The sequence below is a fragment of the Rana temporaria genome, chromosome 6, assembly GCF_905171775.1.
Source record: "Rana temporaria chromosome 6, aRanTem1.1, whole genome shotgun sequence".
Taxonomy (NCBI): domain Eukaryota; kingdom Metazoa; phylum Chordata; class Amphibia; order Anura; family Ranidae; genus Rana; species Rana temporaria.
The window spans coordinates 51,331,899-51,344,886 of record NC_053494.1 but is presented as its reverse complement, the minus strand read 5'-3'; the positions used below and the strand labels follow the sequence as shown (position 1 = coordinate 51,344,886).

The 12,988-nt window shown below is 43.6% G+C and overlaps 1 protein-coding gene across 3 annotated transcripts in view; it reads left to right on the top strand.

Annotated features, from left to right (window-relative positions):
• LOC120943465 (transformation/transcription domain associated protein) overlaps positions 1–12,988 on the top strand; it is a 263,678-nt gene that overhangs the window by 83,934 nt on the left and 166,756 nt on the right. For 2 of the 3 annotated variants that reach the window (XM_040356782.1, XM_040356780.1), the window contains exons 28-32: positions 1,475–1,571; positions 1,705–1,826; positions 4,603–4,773; positions 5,330–5,398; positions 10,972–10,992. In XM_040356782.1, the coding sequence (XP_040212716.1) occupies positions 1,475–1,571; positions 1,705–1,826; positions 4,603–4,773; positions 5,330–5,398; positions 10,972–10,992 (480 nt within the window). The remainder of the gene's footprint in view (positions 1–1,474; positions 1,572–1,704; positions 1,827–4,602; positions 4,774–5,329; positions 5,399–10,971; positions 10,993–12,988) is intronic. The other variant, XM_040356783.1, reaches the window with a different exon arrangement.

Genomic DNA, 12,988 nt, shown 5'->3' with positions numbered 1-12,988 from the left:
TCTGTACGGTGCTGCGTCCCTTGCTGCTTCTAAGACCAAGAACTGAGCGATCAAAGATCACTTGGTTCTCGGTCTTTAGTGAGTATAGAGCTGGTGGCTGTCAGTCAGCGGCTCTCTACTCTGTCTCTCCAGTACTCAGTGGAGCACTGGGCTGTGCAGGAGGTGGGAGGGGCAGACTTAGTCTCCCAGCAGCTTGCTGGGAGGTTGAGCCAGCTGCCGGTCCAGGCATCTGGGTGGATCTCGACCTTTAAAGGCTGGATTAATTAATGAGTAATGTCAGCCAATAGTTGACTTTAGCCTGCTGTTGGCTGAAAATGGGTCACAGGAGTGCAAAACTAAGTGCACTCCTGTGATCCACGGGAGAAGTCTGTAATCATTTTTACTCGTGTATATACCTTGGAAAGCTTTAAAATGAATATGCGTTCCCTTTCAAATCATTTATCGTATGCTGTAGATCATTTTAATAATATCAGAGGCTCCTTCTCCATTTTGCATTTGTATAGCGGTAAATTAAGTAAACCTGTTGCACCCAAGCAGACTGTGCTCACCAGGGATTGATTCAAAGTAACATCTCACCAGCGGCTCTTAGACGCTCACTTTACAGTGGGCATTTGGCGCCTAACTAAGCTCAAAAATCAATCAATCAATAGGGGATTTTTTTTTTTCCGTTGTGAAGGTTTTAGTCTAATTTACAACATTCACACTTACCTTTCTGTTCCCACTTAAAGTGGTTGTAAAGACTGAAGGCTTTTTACCTTCCTGCAAATGCATGAAGTTAAATAAACCTCTGTGTAGTTGCCCACTAATTCTTACCTGAGCCCGATCTTCCAGTGATGTGCATGAGAGCCTCGGCTCTCTGGGGACATTCCCTCCTTATTGGCTGAGACAGCTGTCAATCACAGCCAGTGAGCCAATGAGGGGAGAGATGGGCAGGGCCAAGTCTTGGTTCTGTGTGTGAATGGACATGCAGAGCCATGGCTAGGGAGTCCCCTTTACAAGCTGCTTACTCCGGGGATTCTTGGCAGGAGGGAGACGCCAGGAGTGCCAGCAGGGGACCCTAGGCAATCTGACAGGATGTTCTCCTCTCTCCCTCCTTACCCGCAGTCATCTGGGACCTGTGACCGGCCTCAGAAGAAGGTGGGACCAGTCACATGCGCAGTGCACACCTGGCTTTAAAGCTGTCACAGCCGGGTGCCCACAGTTGAGATGCTGGGGAGAGAAGACAGAGGCAAGGGACGGCTTGGATGAGCACGTCAATGGATTCTGGGACAATTGACAAATGATTGGAGCTCCTCTATAAATGAGTTTGACATGGTAGAAGTAGCTGTCATATTCTGTATGACTAAAAGCATTGGATAAACAGAACAGACAGAACAGTAGGGTGAAATACATGTGAAATGAGTGACAGGCCCTCCAGCCTCTCACAAATTCCTTACTTTTGATTGAAATTGTTTCTTTTTATTTTATGGTACAGCTCCTGAACCTATGTGAAGCAGAAGATGCCGCCCTAATGAAACTTCCATGTTATAAAAGCCTTTCTTCCCTTGTTCCATTGCGTATTGCCGCTCTAAGTAAGTCCATTCCTTTTTTTATCATTGTCTATAGCTTTCTTCTGGATTATGTGGCCTTTAGAAGTTAATGGACTGAACTTTTCTAGTAATAGTATGATCATAAGTAAAAATGGATTCTGTCTTGTCTGAACAGATGCCTTAGCAGCTTGCAACTACTTGCCACAGTCTAGAGAGAAAATCATTGCAGCTCTCTTCAAAGCCCTGAACTCTACAAACAATGAGCTGCAGGAAGCCGGAGAAGCATGTATGAGGAAGGTAAGAAAAATGAAAGAAGCCGATTCGTGTTTTTTAAGGGGGACGCTAGACAATGACTTTATGTAGTTTTTCATGAAAGTGGAGCATTGAGGTCAATCACACACGGGGACATCATTGTTATTACCTGCTCATTGGCTTCCTCACTTACATACATGATACATATTCTGTACTTGAATTCTGCAAAACAAGAGTGGGGCAACGATATAGCATTTTCTTTTCCAATAGTTTTTAATATTTTAAAGAAAGTACAAAACTTCAACATTTGCACATAAGACAAGTGGTATACCATTAACGCTTACCAGAGTGCAATGCATTACAAAAGGGAGAAACAACATGGTTTCCAGTTAGCGCAGTGTTCCCAGAACATAACGCGGAATGTGATGCCTCTGTACACGTGACCGGTTTTCCCGACGTGAGAACTGCCATGTTTGCTTTTGGTCGGGAAAACCGGCCGTGTGAATGCTCCATAGCAGTTTTCCCGACAGGAAAATTGTTCTCTTTTTTTTCCAGCCGCGATTCTCATCGTTTTTTTGCTCGGCAGTTTTCCTATGGGAAACACTGCTGTGTAGCGCACACACGGCCGGTTTTCCTGACCAAAGCTGTCATGGCAGTTTTCCTGTTGGGAAAACTGTCCGTGTGTACACAGGGGGGAGGGGGGAAGCAACCCAAGCAGGTTCTCAGTTTTCCTGGCGGACTTTTGACCGCCGGGAAAACCAACCGTGTGTATGAGGCATGAGAGTCTATAATAATGAGATATTTCAAACATCAACAAAATGCCACACCACACTATCCAAAAGATGGTGCAAAAAAAAAAAAAATAGAGGGTATTGGGAAGACACTACAATAATGCAATAGGGATCCTTCCCAGCGCCATAGGGTTGGTGGGTAAAGGGGTAAAATGACCACATAAGCCAGGCTCTACAACACTCGAGTATATGCCTATAGCTATCAGTTACTTTAAATGACCTCATAATTGGTGGCCTAATGGCCGTATAACAGAAACGTTTGGAAGAGAATAAAAGAGGGAATGGAAAGAAGAGATGAAGATGGAAGTGCAGCCTATCCAGTCCAAATCTAAGTCACCATATACATCTCATAAGACATCCGACAAATATTTAATCCAGGGTTCTCAGATTTTGTTGAAGGCCAGTTTGTCGAAAATTGACGAAAGGTGTTCGTTAACATGACAACTTGGTCTTTACCAGGTCAAATGGAATGTGAATTCTGGCTGCTACAAAAATGAATGCTAGGAGTCTCCTTGTGTGTCCCGAGTTGGCACCATTTTCTAAAATTGTATTTTGTATTTAGTATGACACCAAAGCTGTCCTGCCTATAAGGCTTTGTATACTGCAAGCCTTTGAAAAGTATTTGTAGAGCTTTTAGCAAGCAGTAAACACTTTTTCTGAAAGGCTTTAAAAACGTTTCTGTTGCAATTTGTGAATGATGATCAGAGATTTTATTGGGGAAAATTGACTGACTGACATTTTATTCAAGTTGCTAGCAGACTTTCTACGAGCTTTAAGTAGCGCTGAGGCTTACCAAAGCCTGCTAGCAGCTCCTACAGTATTTTTCGAACTCTGGTTCATTGTATATAGTTAGCTGGATTCACGTAGGGCGGCGTATTTTTGAGCCGGCTTAGCGTATCGTATTTACGCTACGTCGCTGTAAGTCAGAGAGGCAAGTGCTGTATTCACAAAATACTTGCCTCCTAAGTTGCGGCGTAGCGTAAATGGGCCGGCGTAAGCGCGCCTAATTCAAATTGTGAAGAGGTGGTTGTGTTTTATGTAAATAATCCATGACCCGACTTGATTGACGTTTTTAACGAACGGCGCATGCGCTGTCCGTGGACATATCCCAGTGTGCATTGCTCCAATGTACGCCGCAAGGACTTATAGGTTTCGACGTGAACGTAAATTACGTCCAGCCCCATTCACGGACGACTTGCGCAAACGACGTAAAATTTTCAAAATTCGACGCGGGAACGACGTCCATACTTAACATTGGCTAGGCCAGCTTTTTGTTGGACTAACTTTACGCCTGAAAACGCCTTACTTAAATGGCGTATCTTTACTGCGACGGGCAAGCGTACGTTCGTGAATAGGCATATCTCGCTGATTTACGCATTCTAGGCGTAAATCAGCGTTCACGCCCCTAGTGGTCGGTGGAACTAGACAGCTAAGATACGACGGCGCAGGCAGTCGTATCTTAGCTACATTTAAGTGTATCTCAATTTGAGAATACACTTTAAATGTACGACGGCGCAGATTCAGAGTTACGACCGCGTATCTACTGATACGCCGGCTTAACTCCTTCTGAATCTAGCTAAGTGTCTCATGATAGTTTGGAGCTCAAGGTTGGAGGTGAGCAAACTAATCTGTAGTCTGCCGCATGTTTAGTCTGTGGGGAACCACATAATCTGCAAATTTAGGCAATTGACATCCATTGTTCTTCATCGAAGGACCTCAAGTCTTTAAACTTTTGGTAAAATTGTCATCTACAATAGGATTGGACACAGGCAAAAAAATGTAGACCAGCCAATGAGAACCCTTTTACTACCAGCATTGCTCATGTCCTAGGCAGGTCAATAGGACTGCTTTTCATAGTATTCCTGTATAAAAATGAATCCACCTGAATCTTGAATTCCATTATTTTGACAATTGAAATTGGGAATTGTATCTATTTTACCTGAACAAGTAGTATTTGTCTCCAAGATGGATCTTATTAACTAAAAGTTTTTGACCATTTCAACCAATTTTCTTTTTTCTTTTCATTGCAGTTTTTGGAGGGAGCCACCATAGAGGTAGACCAGATTCATACCCACATGAGGCCTCTACTGATGATGCTCGGAGACTATCGGAGTTTGACCCTTAATGTTGTAAACCGCTTGACTTCTGTCACCCGGCTGTTCCCCAACTCCTTCAATGATAAATTTTGTGATCAGATGATGGTAAGGGGATGGGGGGGGAGAGTTATTATTTTTTTCTTATTATTCTTAAATGGGTTTTGATTAGGATTGCTACCTGTAATGCTCATTGACTTTGATTTCTTGGATATGCTAAATTGCTCAACAATTACGGGTAATTACGGGTAAAAATTAAAAGAAGGCCAAGCTGCCGGTTATGACCAGCTAGACGAAGTTCATAATCCTTCCTTAGTTTTATTAAAGAATTGTGAATCTGGGTTTTTAAGGAACTGCTCTTATCACCGGAGGCCAAGAGGCATATAAGATGATGGTAGTTAAAACAAACCTGCAATCGACTCCCCAAAAACAAAATTTGAACAGCTTGGCCTTTCAATACAGTTTCTGCTTAGGTTTGCACTTATTTTATTTGGGATCTACGCTTAATAGTTTTTTGATGTATTCATGGTACGTCCAATGTATAGTGTATATAAGAGAATCGTTAAACCTTTGCAAGGAGCTTAGACAGACTTGCCATTGGGTTTCACATTAGTGAGTTTTAAAGAACTCTCCTAATCTCCAGAATTGCTCTTTGTCCTCACAGCAACACCTGCGTAAATGGATGGAAGTTGTAGTGATCACCCACAAAGGAGGACAAAGGAGCGAAGGCAATGTAAGTACAGGACATGCTGACTTTTTGTCCAGCATTTCTGCTATATTCTCTCCTATCGTTGTCTGCTTCAAAGTGATATAACTTATTGGCAGTGCAATTTAAGAGTTGTATTATCTCTTCCCACCTGTACTGAGAGAGAGAAAGCTCTTGCCTAGAGGAAAGGGAATAAAAATACACACAGTAATTGATTTTTGCTACTTTCGAAAGAGAACAAAGTTTGTCATTAGAGGTGTTTAGGTTGTGGGCACAGACTGGATCTAATGAATGGGAATGGTGTTATCTGCACTCTTGATTGGGGACATTAATACTGTCAGGCTTTAAAGGATGAGTGCAGTTTTAAAGCACATTAGCTCGTTTGATATATCTAGGTAAATACAGCAGCTTTGCAAATCTAACCTGCTTTCTTTTCTCATCTCCGACCATTATTGATGATGACCCATCCACTTCCAATATCCTTCTGTTTGCTTAAAAGATAATTGCCTCTGTCGGCTTTAATCCCCTTACTTCAATACTTGGGGTCTCTTACCTGGCTAAAGTATGCATAAATGGACTGCTAACACGTCTACCTTTCCCTGTTGTACATACTTGCCCTAGGACATTGGCTCAGTGGGGTTGATTTACTAAAGGCAAATGGACGGCACGTTGCAAAAAGTGTAGCTGCACTCGGCAAGTGCAGTTGCTCCAGAGCTTAGTAAATGAGCAGAAGCTCTGCTGACTTCCATTATTTAATAGACAAATGTGAGGCATAGAAGGTCAAATCGAGACACCACATCCCATATATTAATCAGAGAAGAAAATGAGGGGGGGAAAGGGTAACAAACCCAGGGACTTTGAACAGTGTCAATAAAGAAAAAATATATCAAGCAGAAAAATACATAATTTATTTGATTTTAACGTAATTAAAATTAAAATGGAAGTGAAAACAACCACATTTTGATCCTATAAGGATATGCGTGGCTTCAGAAGGAGCCACAACGATAACCTGTACATGGAGTGCCCAACATGTTTCGCCCTGAGTAGGGCTTCATCAGGAGCTTGTACAAGACATACTGTAAGGAAAGAAAGATAATCATGTATAAAAAAATCATTGAGACAATAGTCATTTGACAAGCTCAATGTACAATGCATATACTTAGAACAAGTATTGTATATTTAAATAAACGTTTTTACATAAAAACGATAAAATAGAAAGGGAAAACAGTTTATCACAACAATATAAGATGCATATACATAAATACGTGGAAATACATCACATAATTACTACTAGGCGGACCATTCCATTATCCAATCATGTGCAAGAAAAAATGCAGCTTTTTAAATTTCCTTGCAGGGGTATTCTTTGCAACGTGAAGCTTTTCCTCATTTATTAAGCTCTGGAGCAACCTTGCCTTGCAAAATGCACAGTTTTTTTGCCTTTATTAAATCAACCCCAATAACATAAAGCTGATGGGTCACCATAACAGGAAATTACCCAATTTAAAAAAAGTGACATAGCCTCTTGACAGCTCATATCCTTACTAACCTAGAGTTGATGGGCAAATGTTTAAAGAAACAGGAGTCTCCTGACAGCCCACACCCTGACCTGCTTTAGGTTGATGTGCAGTGACAGTCTCTTTATTACATATTTACACATAGGCTTTATTAATAATGCAAAGAGCAGTAACTCTTGGTAGCCTTTCACCCACTTTGGTACCATGAAATCATAAATGTTTTATTGCTGCACATGGCTTTTGATCTTTTTTTTGTTTGTGCTGCCTCAATAATTAAGAATGAATGTTATTGAAGTGTGTTGGCTCTGCTCATGTGTTATGATTGCTGGCTGTAACAGCACTGTCTCTGATGTTTGTTGATTTTTATTTTATTTTGGTAGACATATGAAACTCGTTAGGGCTTCTGAAATGCGTAGTCACTAAATTACAAGACTTTGTACCTATCCGTTACATTGAACTTTCATAGCAGAGCAACCTTGAAATGCTGAACCACTTTTCATTAATGTACTTAAAGAGGAGTTCCACCCAAATTTGGAACTTCCTCTTAACCCACTCCTCTCCCCCTTACATGCCGCATTTGGCATGTAATTTTTTTGGGGGGGAGTGGGGGCTTCAGCACGAGTGGGACTTCATGTCCCACTTCCTCCTTCCTGTAGGCGACTAAGCTTAATCGCCTTCAGGAAGTGGCTGCTGTAGGCGATCGCCTAGGACACGTCACAGGTCCTAGGCGATCTCCTGGCCAATTACACGGCGCCGCGCCGCTCGCACATGCGCAGTGCCGCTCGCGCAGTGGGTGCCCGGCCGTGAAGCCGAAAGCTGTCACGGCCGGGTGCCCACACTGAAGATGAAGACGCCGGCCGGGGAGGGGGGGAGAGGAGCGGAGCCCCGGCCGGCGCGTCGCTGGAGCGCTGGAGCAGGTAAGTGCCTGTTTATTAAAAGCCAGCAGCTACACTTTTTGTTGCTGCTGACTTTTAATAAACATACAAATGGCTGGAACTCCCCTTTAAGTCCTGGCACATGGCTCCTCATTTAGCTTTCCAGTCTCTGGTGGGTAGACATCAGTGCAATCATTTTACATTGGTAACTACCTTCTCTACCGGACAACTGACGGCTTCTAAAGGAGGTGCTTCTGTTTTTTTGTTTTTTTTACCGCTTTCAGAAACTTCATTGTATTTGTGGTTGCAACCCTAAAACAATTAATAAAAAAAATATACATGCTCCTGTCCCTTTTTAAAGTGGTTATCTTAATGTATTCTATACATTAAGGTGGGGGGGGGGGGCTGATGCAAACAGAGGGCTTTCTAACACTTAACTGAGGTCCCTTTCTGTTCAGTGATGTCCACAAGTGTCTCAGCCATCCGAGATTCTCTCTCCTAATTGGCTGAGACACAGCAGTGGCGCCTTTGGCTGCCAATCGGGAGAGAGGGGCCAGGGCTCTTTTTCTGAATGGACATAGGGAGCTGTGACTTAGCTTGGGTGCCCCCATAGCAAGCTGCTTGCTGTGGGGGCACTGAACAGGAGGGAGAGGCCAGGACCACAGAAGAGGGACTCGAGAAGAGGAGGATCCGGCTGCTCTGTGCAAATCCACTGCAACAGAACAGGTAAGTTTAACATGTTTGTTATTTTTGTAGGAAAAAAATTTAGACTTTACAACCACTTTAAGGCACGAGATATTGCACAGTGCTTTTGCCATGTCAATTGTCCCTTTCTATGTTCACAATACCTGGTTTATCCTGCCGGTTCCTGTGTCCCCCCTGTGTGTACTGACCATACTTGTCATGGCAGCTGATCCCTGGAAGCTTTGTCAGATGACATGCCTTTGTCATCCTGCTGTGTAACGATTCACCAACTATTTACCAAATTCTGATCGTTTCTTGCTGGCAGAACACAAACTTGTTTAGTTGTTTTATAGTAAATGCTTATTTCTATGTAAAGTTCATCATGCTGTGCCCTATTTTTAGTCATTTCTTCCATTACACAATAAATGTATAGTCATGTGACGACTTTTATTTGACAGTTCTTCATTAGATTGTCTATATGTTTATGACTAGATGTTCTTTATTGGGTCACATGGGATTGGGGGAAGCTAATTAGAGCCATCAGTTTTCTGTGTATGCTACAATGTTCAGCTACTGATTTATCTTATAGCTGGTAGCATTACAAAAGGAGGAATCGGGGATAAACATCTATAACTCGTGTCACAAATCTGGGCAATTAATACTGCGCGTATTTTTAAAAAAATGCAAAAAAAAGAAATTATTGCTTTCGGTGAAGATGACCGAAAAACTAGAATTAGAAGATCCAGTGATGTAAGCAGATTGTTATATGTAAATGTATTTCCTGTAACTATCAAGCTTGGCCCACTGCATCCACCCTCTCACCCTACTCATGGTCAGGGCAACCAACCATCACATTAGCGAAGGCTTAATGTAATAACCCTCAGTGCTTTTTATCTTAAAGAGGAGGTCCGGGAAAATTTTTTTTTTTTTAAAGCCAGCAGCTACACATAATGCATAATGGCTTTTAATAAATGGACACTTACCTGTCCTGCTGTCCCTCGATGTCGGCAGTAGGGTTCCCGGCGTGAAGCCGAAAGGCTACACTGCCACCGCCATTGCGGGTAAGGGAACCTGGCTGTGTAGCCTTTCGGCTTCATGTTGGGAACCCTACTGTGCATGCGCGAGGCCCCGCTCCTCTCTTCTATTAGCCTGGCGGCCAGGGGAGGAGGGAGCCCCGCGGTGACGTCACTGCTGCTTAGCGGCCGGACTCCAGGAAGTGGGAAATGATACCTGGCAAAGACCGGAGAAGGGGAGGAATCCAATGAGCGGAAGTTCCACTTTAGGGTGAAGCTCCGCTTTAAAGTGATTCTTCAACCTAGAAACAATACATTTTAAAGTCCAGAAGCTACAAATTCTGTAGCTTTTAATAGGAAGCTCACCTGAGCCAGCACTTCAGCCAACTTTGTGTTTAGACGTTGGCATGTTTTCTTTGAAAAGCTGGCTGTGACTGCTTGCTCAAGCAGAGCTGCGCTTTAAGAATGGTCCCACAGCTTTATGGAACCTGTGACGTGTCCCAGAAGGCTGCGGTGGGAAGGAAGGGTTAACTGCTGCGATCCGAGCGGGATGGAAGGGTTGACCGCTGCGATCCGAGCGGGAAGGAAGGGTTAACTGCTGCGATCCGAGCGGGATGGAAGGGTTGACCGCTGCGATCCGAGCGGGAAGGAAGGGTTGACCGCTGCGATCCGGGCGCGAAGGAAGGGTTGACCGCTGCGATCCGAGCGGGAAGGAAGGGTTGACCGCTGCGATCCGAGCGGGAAGGAAGGGTTGACCGCTGCGATCCGAGCGGGAAGGAAGGGTTGACCGCTGCGATCCGAGCGGGAAGGAAGGGTTGACCGCTGCGATCCGAGCGGGAAGGAAGGGTTGACCGCTGCGATCCGAGCGGGAAGGAAGGGTTGACCGCTGCGATCCGAGCGGGAAGGAAGGGTTGACCGCTGCGATCCGAGCGGGAAGGAAGGGTTGACCGCTGCGATCCGAACGGAAATGGAAAACCAGTGTGAATTGCCCATGATTGTGACGGGGTTATTTTAATTCATCCCTCAACAGTAACTCGTTGCTATGAGTTTAATACACATGTAATTATTGCTCTTTAATCTCAGCAGCTCACTCTTTATTTCCCCAAGTTTATTAAAAACTGAGGCAATGCAAAAAAAAATGGTGGGGATTGCAAAGTGCTGTAATCATCCAGTTAGATGTCGTGTTTCTACCTGGATAACAGATGACTCCTGATTGGTTATCACCAGCTATTGCATTTTGAGCTTCCTAATGGCTCAATGCTTGCTTATTTGATTAATCATTTTTTGTATGTTTTGTGGTATGTTCGGTTACTGTAATATACTGTGAGTGTCTCTGGAGTCATTTTATCTGTTGTATTAAATGTTGCTTTGAAATAACTATAGCAAATACTCTGAGGTTCTATGCAGGTGTGGGTGTCTTGGAGAAAAACCAATGGCTGAAGGCTGCTGCTTTTCTGTATAGTACACACCCACACTCTTTAAATTCTCACTGTCATCTTTTTTTGGTCCAGCCTGCCATGGAGGGGGTAGAGGTGAGAATTGGAGCTGTAAAGAAGTTGTGTTGTCATGGTCTATTGTATTTTTTTGACATTTGCCTTCAGCAGTATCCTCAGACTTGTTCCTTGGTGTCCTTGACATTTGGGCTTATTCATATAGACTAGCTCGAAGAAAAAATGAGGGCATTGCTCATAGCACCCAATCTGGTTTAGGCTTTTTTTTTTTTATGTTTGCTAGAACTTGTAAGCCAACGTCTGAATGGTTGCTATTGATTACTGTTTCATTTTTTTCCTTTTGTTTTAAGTTTGTAAATTACTCAGTTTACCAATCACAGAGGGGTTTTAAAGGTAAGTGTAGATGGGTATTCTCTAGTGTGCCCAAATCACTTTGCATAAGCTCTGTTCACTGCAGGTAAGCAGGACTGAACTGTATCACTACTGTGTTTCCCCAAAAATACACCCTACCCCGAAAATAAGCCCTAGCTGGATTATCAGGGTGGGCTGCAATATAAGCCCTACCCCGAAAATAAGACCTAGTAAATTTCATTAAAAATCCTATAATCCGTTTTGTATAACTGTGGCAGTGTCTCTGATTGTTGCTGTATTGAAAATCTCCTGTTTACAGCCATCAGTGACTCCTCCCGGCTGACATCTGCGGCTCCTTCTGTGCTCGGAGCAGGATCATGTCAGCGGGGATCTTGGCTCTTCTCTTCCCCCCCCCCCCCCCGCTGACGTCGGCCGGCCCTCCCTCTTCAGTTCACGGAGCGGGCTGACGGCAGAGGGGATTTCAGCTCTTCTATTTCCTCCCTTCCTCCCTGCTGTCGCCCGCCCCTCCCTCTTCAGTTCACGGAGCGCGCTGATGTCAGCGACACTCTCGGCTCATCTCTTTTCTTCTCACACTCAGAGAAGACGAGGGAGCTGTTACAAAGGTGTTATAAAAGGTACATTAGATACTTTCTCCTGACATGACAATGAGGGGGGAGCAGGGAAGGAGAAGACCTAGGACATTTTTATAAAGATATTTTATTGATTTATTTCATGCTTTTAAAAGGTACAGGATTTTTTTTAAGGGTTACAACCACTTTAAGACTGTCAGCCAGACAGACTTGAGACTTATTGCACACTTTATACGTATACAATATTAATACAGTAAATAAATAAGCCCTACCCCGAAAATAAGCCCTAGTGTGTTTTTTGTAGCCAAAATTAATATAAGACCGGTCTTATTTTCGGAGAAACACGGTATTGTGGTTAATTGAAGCCTGTGTATAGTGCTGTTGTATATACAGATACTTGGCTTCAGCACCAAACACATGGAAATAGCTCAATTTCGTTTTTTTTACTTTAATCAGGCACTACAGACAGGCCAATGGACATCTCTTGTTGGCCAAATGACCCCGTAGGGTTTAATTACATGGCTGTATTAACACCAGAAGCCAGACAGCCAATAGACTGAATCATTCAAGTGGCGCTTTACCCTTTTTTTTATTTTTTTGTTTGAGTCAAGTGAACAGATTGCCTACACTTGAAAGCTATCATCTAAATTTGTTTGGCTTCCTCCTATAATTTGCAGTATTTGAGTTCCTAGAAACATGAATGAAACTTCCACATTTAAAAGGGACAGTCCATGGTTAAGCCACTCTAGATCCATAGAGCACAGGTGTCAAACACAAGGCCCGCGTGCCGAATCCGGCCCTCCAGGCCATTTCATGTGGCCCTCGCACCTCTACTGCAGCTGCAGGAGAGCTCCAGCCCTCCTCTGGTCCTACTCCAGACCCTTACTTTCTGCTTTCAAGCAATGCATCCAGCTTCTTCCCAGCAGCAGCATAAGGAAAGGGGGTTGCACTGTGATGTAAGGGAGAGTGGTGGACTCAACTTCTGATGGTGGGGTGGCTCTTGACATCTAAGGGGAGGGGATGCGCTGGACATCAAATTTTACCGATACAACCGGCCCTTTTTAGGGCTATCGTAATGCGGACCACGATGAAATTTGGTTTGACACCCCTGACAGGGTTATTATATTTTATGAAAA